The 15,735-nt window shown below is 39.3% G+C and overlaps 1 protein-coding gene across 3 annotated transcripts in view; it reads left to right on the plus strand.

Annotated features, from left to right (window-relative positions):
* The first annotated feature begins 2,268 nt into the window (after window positions 1-2,268).
* The window catches only part of ninl (ninein-like), a 96,720-nt gene continuing 83,253 nt past the window's right edge, over window positions 2,269-15,735 (plus strand). For all 3 annotated transcript variants that reach the window (XM_052010931.1, XM_052010932.1, XM_052010933.1), the window contains exons 1-3: window positions 2,269-2,421; window positions 12,220-12,419; window positions 14,039-14,135. In XM_052010931.1, coding sequence (XP_051866891.1) covers window positions 12,237-12,419; window positions 14,039-14,135 — 280 coding nt within the window. In that variant the 5' untranslated portion in view covers window positions 2,269-2,421; window positions 12,220-12,236. The remainder of the gene's footprint in view (window positions 2,422-12,219; window positions 12,420-14,038; window positions 14,136-15,735) is intronic.

Raw genomic sequence — 15,735 nt, forward strand, 5'->3', positions numbered from 1 at the left:
AAAGAAAAGATTGCAGGCAAAAATAGTTCCAATACAGCCGGGAAGAAAGAGCATGTTATCTAAAGTTGGAACATTGGCTGTTGAGTTGGGAAAACTGCAACGTGCCCAACGTACCCAAAACATGATTTCCCTTCATGTTAACTCTGCCCGAACCCATTTACCAAGTAGCTGTTATGTCTTCCTTAAAGACTCCAGCACTTTCTCTACTATTGATGTCAGGATAACCGATCAATAGTTTCCTGTTTTCTCTCTTTTTCTTTAAGTAGTGGTGTTACACTTGTTACCTTCCAAACTGAAAACCATTTGAAAATATATGGAATTTTGGAAGGTGACACCAGTGTATCCATCATCTCCATAACCATCTCCTTTGAAGTCCCAAGATGCAGATCATCAGGTCCATGGGATTTCAATTCCATTAATTTTCCGATACTAGTTTTTTACTAATTTTAATTTACACTAGACCTGTACTCTAATATTAATTTCCAGGAGGTTCCTGTGTCTAAGTTTATGAAGACAGATTTAAAATGTTTGTTTAATTTCTCTGCCTCATTCCCCAATATAATTTCTCCTGTCTTCGTCTGCCTGAGTCTCACACTAACTTTCGCTAATCTTTTCCCTTTTACAAGCACTTACAGTTTGGTTTTATGTTTCTTACTACTCTTGCATTCCCCTTTCCCCTATCAATGCCTTAGTCCTCTTTTGCTGAAAAAATTCCAATCCTCAGGCTTACTGCTGTTTTGGCAACATTATAAATCTTTCCCTTGGATATCATACTATCTTGATAGCCATGGCTGAACCTTTTTTTTGCCTTGAAAGGATGTATATATCTTGTAAACTGTGTATTAATTCTTTAAAGTTAGTCACTGTTGGTTTACTGTCACTTAACCACCTCCACAACCCTAGCCAACTTTCCTGCAAGGACACTAGCACCAGCTCTGTTGAGGTGTAATCTGTCCTCAACAGTGCAAACCTTCCATATGATTGGTCTCAAAGCCCCAGGATTCTTTCTCCTGCACCACCTATCTAGCCATATATATTATCTATCTGTCTATCAATGCTATCCATCTGTATTATCAGCCTCGCAGATTGACTGAAGTGACGTAAGCTGTTGTTCAAGCTCCAAAGTCTGGAACTTGAACTCCTTTAACTCATGACTTTTCCTGCACCGATATTCCATTGACTGTAAAGTGCTTTGGGATTTTCTGAAGGAGGTGTGAACAACCTGATATAAATGCAAGTGAATTTACGCATACACCTAAGATGTCATGCAGAAAGAATCAGTCTGAACCAAAAGTTAAGTGGTCCATGCTTTGAACACATACCCTGCACTAGTCTGGGAGTTGCACTTACCTTTTGAGGCCTTGCAGCTCTTGATTTCCCAGAGCCATGCTGTACCTGTCTCCATAGTGGACCAGTCTGTGAATACAGACTATGCCTCAGGAAGTGCATCTTGATGCCTGCCCCTGGATTGCACTGATGGCTTTCTGACAGCTCTTATTGTCACAGACCTTTGCCTCTGTCCCTATGAGTTTCTGATGATCAGAATTCTCTCTTCTCCCCTCTCCCATTGAGCAGAGGATACAAAAGCCTGAAAGCACGTACCACCAGGCTCTATCCCGCTTTTATCCTGCTGTTATAAGACTATTGAACAGTACCCTAGTACAATAAGATGGATTCTTGACCTCACAATCTACCTTGCCATGGCTTGCACCTTATTGTCTGCCTGCACTGCACTTTCTCTGTAACTGTAACACTTTATTCTGCATTTTGTTATTGTTTTCCCCCTTACTACCTCAATGCACTGTTGCAATGAAATTATGGATGGAATGCAAAACAATTTTTTTCACTGTACCTCAGTACATGTGACAATAATAAACCAATCTACCAATTAATTTGGAAACAGTTAAAATACATTGAAGTAGTGCATATATTAACAAACAGTTTCACATTGCAAATTAATTTACATTAATATTATTATAGTAACAAATAGGACCCTGATTGAAAAAAAAGACTTGCATTACATTTATTCGTGGAAGCCAGTCCCAAATATTATAAATGAAAATTCCACATATGAAGTATCAATAAATTTGCAAGGGTTATTCCTCCACTCCAGCAGGGGTTGCAATCAGGAAAGGGCAGTTTTAGGAGGATGAATGTACAGGACTGGTCTGGTTTCTGCAGTGGAGGAGAAGGACGTGGGAAGGAGAGAGAGAGGTGGTTTAGACTTGTTGGAGTTCAGAGGTGACAACCTCGGTTTGATTGAATGGTGAAGCGCAACGCTCAGCTGCTAAATTGTAACAAAGCGTCGCTCCGCAAAACCTGGTCGTCCCGCCACCCGCTGGATACAACGGAGCCGTGAGAACCTCCCGGCACGACATGAAGGAGAGACAGAGTTTTCATTAATAAAGTAGGGGGAAAAAGGTAATTTTAATTTTAATTATATTTTTAAGTTAGCTTTCCTCGTACTCTGCTTTCACTTGCACTTTAAATTATGAATAATAATATATAAAATAGTCCAACTCTACTTCTGGGCTCGCTTTGAGAGAGTCGGTTTGGTTCCCATGGTGAAGCGTTGTCCACGCTGCCATTAAAAAATGATTTAAAGAGGTTTTTACTGCCCATTGTTCTGCACGAGGTTTGGACTTTAAATCTTGATTTTTTAAAAAAGTATTTTTTTATTCCAAATGCATTTTATGTTTTGGGGTTGGATGTACCTCACTGATTCCCTGCGTCTTTCACCTCATTGGGTTTCTAATGGCGGGCGATGGTATGTCCCATTTCTCCATCTGTGCAACACGTTGTGGCGCTTGGGTTTGTTGAGATGAATCAGGGATCCAGTCTTGAAGGAGACGGGCAACGGGTTTGTTGTGACTTGTTCTGAACCAACTTCCACATATGTTCCTTTAGCTTTGGAGTCACTCACAAGGGACTTTCTTCTGAGGTTCAATTTTCTTGATGAATTCTTGATCGTCGTGCCCCTTGTACTTCAAATTTGTTTAACTGCACTGCACTTTCTCTGTAGCTGCTACACTATATTCTCTTTTCTTTTACTTCCTCGATGTATTTGTATGTGGCATGATGTGCCTGGATGGTACGCAAACAAGTTTTTCACTGTATCTCCGTACACATGACAATAATAATAAACCATAAACATAAACCCCACCTCTACCATCCCAATACATCCAGCTACTTTTAAGGAAGAGTAATGTAGCATTCCCCGTTGCCCTCCAGACTGGAATCATACCCCACTTTTTTTGTGTGAGATGCGAAGCGCTATTTGATGTGCTCCTGAATTATTACTGCCACTTTTGTATGGATCCGGTGCTCCATAAAGCTACATAACGTTTAATCACAAGTGGGAGTATAAATGTACCCAGTTTATCAAATTCCTGTATTGGGAATAATTTATGTCTCCTGTTACTGGAATAGTTAGAATTTTTGCTAAATGCTGCAATTCTTTCCAGACAATCAAAAGGCAAGGAGAAACTGTACTAATATATTTAGGGAAAAAAAGTCTTTATCAGCTCATGTGTACTTGCAGACCTGTTTGTGCTTGTGGTTCCAGCAATTCTCTGTAGATCTGTAAGTGATAAATGTACTGCTAAATAAAGTGCCAAGTTGCCAAGTCTTGCAAAATAGTTCTTGTTACACAATATACGAACACACGTCGCTGTGCTGACATGCTAGTAAAATTTATGTTCTCGGATCTCGCATGCCTCAAAGAAATTATGTTTCTCTTACTTGTCAATGGGCTTTTTGTTACGAAGAGTGAAGTTTGCATTCATGCACCTTGCTTTTAAGGAGTGAAATTTCTCTTTTTAAAGTGCACCAATATTCTGAAATCATGATTTTGATTTTCTACATTTTTTGGAATCAAGTTTTTTAATGTATCTTTTCTTATTTTTCCTGTTTTGGTTTCCTCTGTGTATATCGGGCTTATCTGAGTGGTACAAACAACATGTAGGATATCTTGATCTAAATTTATATAAAGAAACACCCACACCTCTTTTTCCGATGGCTTTAACCTTCTAATCCCAATTGTGCCTTCAGTAGTAAAATAGTTAAGAATCTTGGCGAGAATGTACAAGTCTCTGCATGTTTCTTTTACGGAAAATAAAACTTCAGGAAAGAAATACAATACAAAAACCTAGATAATGATTGTGAATCTTGACACATGACTGAAAATACTTTAGAACTTTTAGCAAGTATTTAAACACTCGTTGATTTCTGCAAACTGATTTTTAAATAAAATGTCTTTTTGTCAGAATTATTAAACACGTTCTGATACAATGAATGAACAGACTTGCTAGTATAATAGTTTGCAGTTATGTGTTAGTTGACTAATATTTATCAAATTGAAAGGTACTCAGTTGAAGATTTTGAATTTTGTATTGATTCATAATGTAAATGAAGAATAAAATGGGACTACAGTATTTCTGATATACATCAGAAATTTGGAATTATACTTGAATTTATTCAGTGTATAAAAACTCTCATCCTTTAGTTCAAACTGCTCCATGACCTCGTCCCTCCCTAGTTCTAATCTCCTGCTGCTGTACAACTCGCTGGTTTTGTGTTCTGAATGATATCTTGTGTAGCCCCCTCTTTCCCGCACCCCCCCCCCGACACCCCACTCCCTTCACTCATCTTTGGTAGTTTTGGAGGTAAAACCCTTAAAGGAAAGCATTGGAATCCTTTTGCTTAAACCTTGCACCTTGCAACCCTCATTTAAGATGCTCCCTTATGGGAAAATAAACATCCTAGATTAAATAAAGTTCGTTTTCAGAAAGCTAAAAATAATGGAGGCTTTGCTTTACTCAACTTTAGGTTTTATTACTGGGCAGTCAATATATGAAATCTTACTTTTTGGTTACATTATATTAATCATGAGGCCTGTCCAGTATGGGTTTCTTTGGAAGTTATTTCTGTTAAAAAATTTTCTATTATTTCTTTGCTTGGCTCTTCACTTCCTTTATCAATAAATAAATTAACTGATAATTTGGTAGTTAAACATGCTTTGAGGATTTGGTTACAATTTAGAAAATACTATCGTTTATTGAGATTTTCTTTCTCTAGTCCCATTTTTGCTAATTTTTTCTTTAAACCTTCTATGACTGACATAGTTTTTAAAGAATGGGATAGATTGGGTATTACTCGTTTTCAGGATCTGTTTGTTGGAGGAAATTTCTTAACGTTTGAACAATTGTCAACTAAATATAATTTGCCAAAAACTCACTTTTTTCGATATTTGCAAATTAGAGATTTTCTCCGATCTCAAGTACATACCTTCCCTATAAGTCCTGATAAGAACTTATTAGATGTAATTTTTAATTTGAAGCCTTTTTATGATGCTTCAATATCTAAGATTTATGGTAGATTACCAGGAACGAATAAGGTCCCTTTAGACAAAATTAAAAACGCTTGGGAACAGGATCTGCAGATTTCAATTTCTGAGGAAACTTGGAATCAAATTTTTAAACTGGTTAATACTTCATAATTATGTGCACGTCATTCTCTCCTTCAATTTAAAGTGGTCCATAGAGCTCACTTGTCCAAAGACAAGTTATTGCGTTTCTATTTGGATATATCTCCTTATTGTGACAAATGCAATAATGGAGAGGCTTCTTTAATTCATATGTTTTGGTCACGTCCAAGTCTGGAAAAATTCTGGATAGAGGTATTTCAAACTTTTTCCGTACTTTTTAAAATAAATTTTATGCCAAATCCTTTAACTGGATTATTCGGGATTGTTGGAGAAAAAGATATAATTCTGGAGACTTCCGACTTACACATATTGGCCTTCATTTCTCTTATAGCCAGGAGGGCTGTATTGCTTAAGTGGAAGGAAACTACTCCTCCCCACTCATGCTCAATGGTTACGGGATGTTATGTCATACCTAAATTTAGAGAAGATCCGTTGCTCTATTTCTGGATTTATTCTGAACTTTCAAATATTATGGGGACCTTTTTTGAACTAATTTCAAGACCACTGATTTGGTGCTTAATGTACACATATTGGCCAATACTACTATATCTTTAGGATGTTACTAAACAGCTTTGGTTTTGGTTGTGGGGTTAGATTTTTTTAATAATAAAATTATTCCAACTTGTCAATATTAATTGATATCTTTTTTGTTTATTAATATGAAGCATTGTGATTTCTAGTGTGATTCAATACAACCTATTTTGTAACATTTTCTTTTTTTCCCTTTGTTTCATGCATTTTGTACTTCTTATTTGAAATTAATAAAAATATCGAAAAAGAAAGAAAGAAAGATGCTCTTTAAGATGCATCGTTGACAAAGCTTTTAGTCATCTGTTCTAATGTCTCCCCCCCCTTGGCATGCTGGCAGTTTCTTTGCAACTTAGAAGGAGGCCAGTCAGCCCACTGATCTATGTTGGCTCTTAGAACAATCCCATTCCCTCACCTATTTCCCTATAACCTATTCTCTCTTACAAGCCCATCAACTCCCCCCTGATTCTCCTGTTGCCCACTTACCCCAAGGGATAATTTACAGTGGGCACTCAATCTACAAGCAGCATGCTGTCAGGATGTGGGAGGAAACTGGAGCACCCTGGTGACCCATGCGACCACAGGGAAAAACTTCAAGCTCCACACAGACAGCACCTGAAGATCAGAATGGAATCTACTAGAGCTGTGCGGCATTAATATTAGCTCTGCATCACTGTGCCGCCCAATACAAGAGAGTCCATATAGCTGAAAGATGTTATTGTTCCTCTGTGTGCTTAGTTATCTGATGTTATCTGGACTTGGTTACTTTGCCCTAAGATGCAGTATAGTGTAAAGAATTTAACCTAAAATCCTGCCCACTATTACCGTCCCGCGTCCCCATGTTTGAGGCAAGTACAAGAATGTTGTTCAAGGATGGACTTGGGTCTCTCTTGCTCCGCTGGTTTTGGCAGTCATTGTCAAGAAAGAAGAATGGATTGGTGCCCTCAGCCAGTGATAGCAGATGTCGTGTGGAACTATGGAAAGGGAGAAAGTTACTTGACGTGCAGGCAAAGATTAAAAGTATTGATTGACACAAGATGTGTGGTGCAGTGGCAAAACTAAAAACAGAGCTGTGAGTTCCTGTGAGGCAGCTGCAGAAAGTATGTCTGAAAACACTTAACTCAATGCTAAAGGAAAATAAATCCTCCCAGTTATATGATGCCTTTCCCTATCCCATGATATCTCAAAGTGCCTAACAGCCGGTGAGATAAATTTGAATTGTATTCACTGTCGTAATGTAGGAAATGCAGAAGAAAATTTGTTCCCATAAACCAGAATTAAATACATATCCAGAACATCTGTGTTTTTAACTTTGTATTGCTTGTTGGAGCATCCCAGTCATTCCCCTTAAAGTGTTGTGGGTGATTTTTCAGTGAAGAGAAGAAAACTTGGATAGAAATGGGTACACTTACCTCCTTCTGATGGTGGTTGTAGTACTGTTGACCTTGGCTCTGTTGGCACATTCAGCATAGTTGAGTGATTGACTGGAAATTTTTCTGTGAGATGTAGCAGATGGCATCTTGCAATTTTCTGATTTTAATCGCTCTCTCATTGAGGTCCTAAGCCCCCTCTCAACTTTTCTTTCTCAATGGCTCTCTTCCATTCGAAATTCTCATTAAAATCTTTGACCAAGTTTTTGGTCACCTGCCATAATACCTCCTTTTAAAAAAACTCAGTGACAAATTCTAAATGATAGCACTCCAGTGAACTGTCTCAGGATATCTTGAAGCATTAAAAGCATTATACAAACGTAAGTTGTTCTTCTATGTATCCTGCCACAAAGAATCTCTTCCATACTTAACATCACAATATTCTTGAAATTTTGTAAGTTAGTTATGGATTGTAGGTAAGAGTGAGATGATTCTACATATGGGAAAAGACTAATTTAATAGTGCAAAGATAAGAGATGAGATATCTTTATTAGTCACATGTACATTGAAACACACAGTGAAATGAATCTTTTGCGTAGTGTTCTGGGGGCAGCCGCAAGTGTTGCCATGCTTCCGGTGCCGACGTAGCATGCCCACAACTTCCTAACCTGTATGTCTTTCTGGAATGTGGGAGGAAACTGGAGCACCCAGAGGAAACCCGTGCAGACACAAGGAGAACGTACAAACTCCTTACAGACAGTGGCCGGAATTGAACCCACGTCTCTGGTGCTGTAAAGCGTTACGCTAACCGCTACACTACTGTGCCTGCCCATTATTAACCTGAAAATTTAAACTTTTAAATTGTGTTTACTGTACTGCAAAACCAGTAGCATTGTGCTTAAATAAAATATAATGGAAAACAGAAAGTGCTGGAGACAGAGTACTTCAGGTTGAGGACCCTTCTGAAATGAAAAAGGATCTTTTATCTAAAACGATAACTCTCTTTTTCCACAACTGCTGCCTGATCTGATGTGTGTTCCCAGCAGTTTCTGTTTTTATTTCAGATTTCCAGCATCTGCAGTATTTTTTCAAAATTTGCGCCTTTTCCAATGTTAGCTCATTACACTTACAACAATCTAAAAAAGAACTATTTAAGAAAAAAAGCAAATAATTAGTAAGTACCAAATGAAAAAAGAAAAAATATTGTCCCCAAGACAATATGCCTAAAAGTAATTTTTTAACACAAAAATTTCCTTTTAGCGATAGTGTCTTAAAGGGCAAAACTTTGTACTTGTTAATTTCCTGTCTCCCAGCTGAAAGGTGATTATGAATCTGACTGTGGAATGTTTTCTATAAAGAATGTGCTTGTTGTTAGGAATTGGTTGACAGCAGTGGCATTTAGGTGGGGTGAAGTGGTCTTGCCAGTTGCCCAGTCAATTGGCTACTATTATATTTTGACAAAACATATGACTGTGTTGGCCAGCGAAGAATTGCCAAATTGCTCAGTGGATTAGTAATGTTAATAATGTGCCTGGGGCTAAGAGTTAAAATTGCCTGATCTTTCTTTCCTTTAAGACGACAAACGACTTTGCTGTTCATACCAAAAATGTTCACATTTAGATCTGGGTTTTGAGCTGGACTAAGTGGTCAGTTTTGATTTAAAAAGTAGGGTCTTAAACAACCCTTGGTGTAAGATCAGCTTGGAATTTCCAGCTCTCGATCACTGTCCTCTGCTGCACTTAGTGATTGAAGATTGGCTTAGTCAGCTGCAATGCACTCCATGGTGGAATAGCCTGCCACCATTGCTTTAGATCTGTATTGAATGCTTAGTGGCTAGGGGACTGTGTTACAGCTGAGGGGAGGACCAAAGAACTGGAAAGTCACAGGGATAAAAATAAGATGGTCAGTCAAATAGTGTTACTTGTGAACAATAACCACAGTACATGTAATTATTTACGCCGTCCTCATTCCTCATGAGGGATGGGGGCATGGATCTCCCGTGAATAACAAAGAGATGTAGCTACCACTCAGGCCACAGGCAATGACACTAGGGCTGCAATGATGTACAGTGGTCAACCCCTCCATGGCTGGAACAACTTCTATGTACGTTTCAGCTTCCCCACAAACTGAAATATACAAGCACCCTGGATCCTGATTCTGGCCACATTCCTGACCCCAGTGTTCTGGACCCTGGCTCTGTCTGCTCACAGACTATTGACGTTGCCAGCACAGATCATCAAATGCAATCCATCTCATGGCAAACAGTGTTGACTGGACACCACAGGAGAGGGTTCTGGAGGGCTCTGACACTCTCGGTGCTACGTGGCTGACCTCGTGAGTGCACAGATCCACAGGATCATCACACTTGTTTGATCCAGACTGTTGTACTACGAATGGAAATGCAGTCTAAGTGCAACCGGCACAATGTGTTTTTCTGTGGTTAAGATTTAGCCTTCATGTTGGTAAGAGCTGTTTTAGAAATGATCAGGGACTGCAGTACTGAAAGTTGCAGCACAGTTAGAGGTGTTGTCTTTTGTCTGAGATATTAGAACTGAAGTTGACCCCTCAGGCAAACATTAAAGATCCCATGGCGTTAAGTTGAAGAAGGGACTTCTCCCCAATGTCCAAGTCAATTATTTAATCGTGATTCCACATCACCAGTCACTATCACGTTGCTGTTTGGGGACTGTGTGCAAATTTGCTCTTATGTTTCTATCATTATAATGCTGACTGCGAGTGGACTATCCAGAGATCAAGAATGGTGCTAGACTTTGCGCTTAGCACTGGTCTGGCTGGGAGAGAGATTTCTGCTCTGGTCTAGCAGTGGGTGCCAAAGTAAGTTTTAGGTTAACTAGTTTTATTTTTATATATATATATACGTATATATGTGTGTGTGTGTATATATATTACATATATATATATATATATATATATATATATATATATATATATATATATATGTGTGTGTGTGTATAGATATATATAGATATGTATTTATATATATGTGTGTGCGCGCGCGTGCTTGATATATAATGTGTGTGTGTGCTTGGGTGGGTTTCCTCTGGGTGCTTTGCTGTCCTCCCACATTCCAAAGCCGTACAGGTTAGGAGCTGTGGGCAGGCTATGTTGGTGCTGGAAGAGCGGCGACACTTGCGGGCTGCCCCCAGCACCTTCTCAGTAACGCAAAAAGACAAATTTCACTGTGTGTTTCGACGTACATGTGACTAATAAATAAATATCTTATCAAAACTCACCTTCACCTTCACCTTCAGAAAGGAAATTAAGTTATCAAGGGTCAGTGCTTTTCTTGGATTTAGGTAGTCAGGAAAATACTATATAATCTTGACCATTTATGCTGCCATTGGAATAACAACAAAAGTGCTGGAAATATATAACTGGTCAGGCAGCCTCTATGGAGAGAGAAACTGAGTTAATGCTAATGTACTTTTTATGCTGCTGTTTGTGGGAGCTTGATTTCTCCAAATTGGATGCTGCATTCCATATGAAAGGGCAGACCGGGCCTAGGGTTAACATCTCCAACAAAAGGTGGCTCTCCAGCTGGGTGATTGGAACCAGCCATGATCCTGTTGAATGGCAGAGCAGCCTGGAGGGCAGAATGGCCAGCTCCTCCTGGTTCTGAAGGGTTTAACAAACAAAAATTTAGAAACATCCAACAAGGTTCCTGTTTTTCCTTTTGTGGGTGGTGAACTCAGTGGTGCAGCTCTTGTGCAGTGGGAAGGTGTCCATCTCATAAAGGCAGTAGATTGCAGGCTGAAGGGGTGTAAACTATGCTGCATGGTGTGTGATACTGGGCCCAACCGGTATGCAATGCCCCTCATTTGATTGCAAATGGATGGTACACTAGGTATTTCCTAGGGCAGTAACGAGGATGTGTAATTGGTATCAGTGACCAGTGGCTTGGGAGCAGGAAACTAACCGTGGCCCCCATTTTTGATCACTCTCCAACATTTGTGCTAGTCAATCCACGACTGCATGTGCTAAATCTGCTGTGTATAGATCATTAACGCCATCATGTTTCACATTGAGGAATGGTCACTGGAATGATAGAAGTCCACTGCTGCCCACTGGAAGGCAGGAAAAGGGAAATAAATTGAATGATAATTGCTTTGGTGTCTTTTTCCAAGTGCTTCTGGAAGTTGGGAAAAACTTGTTTCCCTTCCTTTCAATTTTTGTGGATTTCCTGTAGGGTTTGTGTTCTTGTGCATCGCCCATCCACTTAAAGTGCATAGTTTGAAATTAATAGCTTTGGACGTGTGAAGGTAAAATTTCATATTTTTCACTGTTACCAGGATGGAATAATGAGAACCACAAACTTAATCATTCAAAGTTTTTATATCTTAAACCATTTATTTAATATTTTAAAATGGCTCCCTGATTTTCTTTATTGAAAAGCAGATCTCCCCTGTAAAGATTCATACCCCAAATGTCCCCCACCTCCTCTTTGCCTTGCAACCCCAGAACAATATTATCTGTGTAATCCATGCTCAGCAGGTGGTGTTGTAGACCCAGAACTCTCTGCCCTGATTGTTGTTTTAATTCTGCACACTTAACCTTGAGGTTTAAGCTGAAAGCTAATCATTTTGTTGGAAGTTGCCAAGTTTTTTTTAAATCTGCTCCCAAATTGTCTGGAATGCAGCAGATAGCACCAAAGAATTTCCCTTTCTGATAACCCTGTTTTCCTCCACCTCCCTAATTTGGGAATTCTATGTTCTCTATTAATCTGTTTTTAAATCGCAGTGCATTGGTTCAATGATCTCACTTGTTCTTGTTTTTTTTAAAACAGTATTTTCACTGTTCTTGCAAACTCTTCAACAGGTGGGTGGTGCTATGGGATGGATGAAGCAGAACAGAAAAAGTATGTGTCTCAGCTGAAGGATGTGTTTGATAGCTGCGATACCACAGGGACAGGATACCTCGACCAGGAGGAATTGACTGAACTGTGCCAAAAGCTTCACCTGGAGGCCCAGATCCCTCTCCTACTGCAGACACTTTTGGGCAGCAATCTTCATGCCAGGGTAAGGCCCACCTGCATGTAAACATGAGATAACTTTGCACTGTGTTTAAATGCATAATGTGAGTCCCACTGGTGTAGTATCAGAATCAGGTTTATTATCATTGTCTTACATGACGTGAAATTACTTGCTTTGCAGCAGTAGTACAGTGCAAAGATATAAAATTACTATAAATTACAAATAAATAATAGTGCAAAAAAAGGAATAACGAGGTAGTGTTCATGGACTGTTCAGAAATCTGATGGCAGAGGGGAAGAAGCTGTTTCTGAATTGTTGAGTGTGGGTCTTCAGGCTCCTGTACCACATCCCTGATGGTAGTAACGAGAAGAGGGCATGTCCCAGATGGTGAGGGTCCTCAATGATGGATGCTGCCTTCTTGAGGCACCTCCTCTCGAAGATGTTGTCGACAGTGGGGAGGATTGTGCCCATGATGGAGATGGCTGAGTCTACAACCCTCTGCAGCCTTTTGCGATCCTGTGCGTTGGAGCCTCCATACCAGGCTTTGATGCAACCACTCAGCATGCCCTCCAACGTACATCTATAGAAATTTGCAAGAGTCTTTGATGACATACCAAATTTCCTCAAACTCCCAATGAAGTAGAGCTGCTGGTGTGCCTTCTTCATGATTGCATCAATTTGTTGGGCTCAGGATAGATCCTCCGAGATGTTGACACCCAGGAACTTAAAGCTGCTCACCCTTTCCACTACTGACCCCTCAATGGGGACTGGTGTGTGTTCTCCTGACTACGTTAGTGCTATTGTGATTTTTTTTTGCACATGGATCCCATTTGTAATATCGTAAAACCTGGTGTACAAGTTTACTTTCTAGATACTTTTGGGAGAGTCTGATAAAAGAGGGTGACTTGTCCATCAGTGCAACATACAACTAAATTGTAAATGTCCGCCTAATAAGATTAGGCTTGGTAGAATTTGGCTTTTATTTTTTCAAAACGCAGTGTGCCTAATTTTATGCTTGTTCAGATGTTACTAGAATTAATGAAACCGTAAAACACAACACTATTAATATGATAGGGTTTCAAATCTGGATTTTTTTTTGTTATTAAACTAACATTCATAAGGAGAAAATTTATGTATTTTCAGTTCAAGACAGTTGTTTACCTAAGATTGAAGCCCATAGAAAGGGAGGGGGGCAGTTAATACCCTTTTGTAACTTGGCTCTAGATGGTTAGAGTTGATGCTCTGTGTCTATTGTGGTAGAGGTGAAGACTTGAGTGTTCGCTCACTGGAGAAGAATCAAAGAATCTTGTAACACCAAATGAGAATAGTTGGCCCATTGTGCCTGCACAAGTTCTTTTCTAAGAGCTACCAATTAGCCCCTCTTTCCTGCTCTTTCAACGATAATGGTATTAATGTAGTACCTTTCAGTGATGCAAAATGTCATGTGGTTCACGGGACCATTATCAAACAAAACACTGAACTATGTAAGGAAATCTCAGGGCATATAGATTCTTGGGAGATCCTTAGAGAGGGGTGGATTGCTGGAGAAGTTTCATTCAGGAATTCCAGAGCTTGCAGCCCAGAGGGATGAAGGGATGACCGCAAGTAACTTGTTGCCCTTGCTCTTACTTTCTCAAAGTAACTGATGCTGTTGAAACTTGCAGGTGAATTTTGAGGAGTTTAAAGAAGGTTTTGTTGCTGTATTATCTACTGCTGTCGACCTTAGTACCTCAGAAGATGAGAGCAGTTATTTAGAACCACGTAAGTACTCTTTCCAGTACAGAGTGAATGAATCAGTATTTTTAAAAAATTTATCCTCAAGGTAACAGTGGGTCTCCTTAGCTATGGAAATGCTCTTACAATTATTATTATAGCAAGAAGAAAAGACCTGAGAATATGAGTCAACAGATCCATCCAAGTATTTTTTCGGAGAATCTGATATTATTATATTGTCTTTCTGACTCCTACATCCCTCCCTTTGCCTGGAACTTTGCATTTGGGAAGTGATCTGTACAAACCTTATCTTTAAGAATTAACACATGCAAGTTCTGCAATGGACAATAGAACTACTTTCAGTCCTCATTCCCTACCTAAGACGAAAGACTGTCATAGGAGATAATCATATAATCACATTACAAACCAGTACTCAAACACGTACCTCATCCATAAATCAAGAATGCTGGAAATACTCATCTGGTCGGGCAGTGTCTGTGGAGAGAAAAATGGAATCAATATTTCATGCTCGTGATGCTGCCTGACTTGCTGAGTGTTTTCAGTATTGTCTATTTCTTTTTCAGACTTTCATCATCTGCATTTTTTTTTGTTGCTTCTCCATGCTTTTTAGAATGGATCTCAAACTCGTGCCCTGTCAGCAGTTTCCAGTGGAAATAACTACAAGACTACTTAAATGCTGCTACTTCTTGCTGTCCAGGTCGATATTTATCCTTGTAGGCATTGCTGAAATTAGGTTATCCGTCCATTATTGTATAGCTGTCTGTGCAACCTTGTGCATAAATTGGGTGTTTTTTGTACCCTTTGCTGCTAAAGCATCTGTACTTCAGAAATACTGCATTGGCTGTAAAGCACTTTTGGATGAACTGAGTTTGGGAAAGCTGGAATCCAAATATAAGTTGTGTTCTTTTTTAATTGAATGCCAAAGCAACTTTTTTTTAAATTTTCCCTCATTATGGCACAATAATCTGGTGATGCTTGGTGTTGTGGTTCCTTCCACCTCTTTTCATTCTAATCAACTGTTGGCTCATATTCCATGGCTTGTATTGTACGGCTCATACATTGAATGAAAAGGCTGTGGTTTCCATCCAAGATTGAGGGAATCACCTAAGTTAATACATCGGTGCAGGATTGTAGCATCACTGCATTGCAGAAGATGCAATCCTCTGGCTGAGTTGCTGAACCTAATTCTGATGATTTGGATGGAAGAGATTCATCTGTGGAATTTGTTGCTCAAGGTACAACTACAAGAAACAGACGGGCTGTTTGATTCTCTTCTTATGCCCAAAACAGGCTGCATTTTTTTTAGCTGGTGACTGAAGCCCCACATAATTTATCATGCGTGTAAGAATTTAGGACATTCGAGGTACAGGTTATTTCTCTCTCTTTGTCCATTCAAAGAAGAATGGCTTTGGAAACTAAAGGTGAATAATTCTGTAAACTTTAAAGTTTGGCACCTTTATGATAAAATAGGATGTATAAATATTGTAACCACCTAATAGAGCCACAAAAGAGTCAAGAATTGCACACCATGGAAATGGGCCCTTCAGCTCAACATGTCCATGCCAACCAAGGTGCCTACCTGAGCTAACCCCATTTGTCTGCATTTGGCCCATAGCCCTTTAAACCT

The sequence above is a fragment of the Pristis pectinata genome, chromosome 3, assembly GCF_009764475.1.
Source record: "Pristis pectinata isolate sPriPec2 chromosome 3, sPriPec2.1.pri, whole genome shotgun sequence".
Classification (NCBI taxonomy): Eukaryota; Metazoa; Chordata; class Chondrichthyes; order Rhinopristiformes; family Pristidae; genus Pristis; species Pristis pectinata.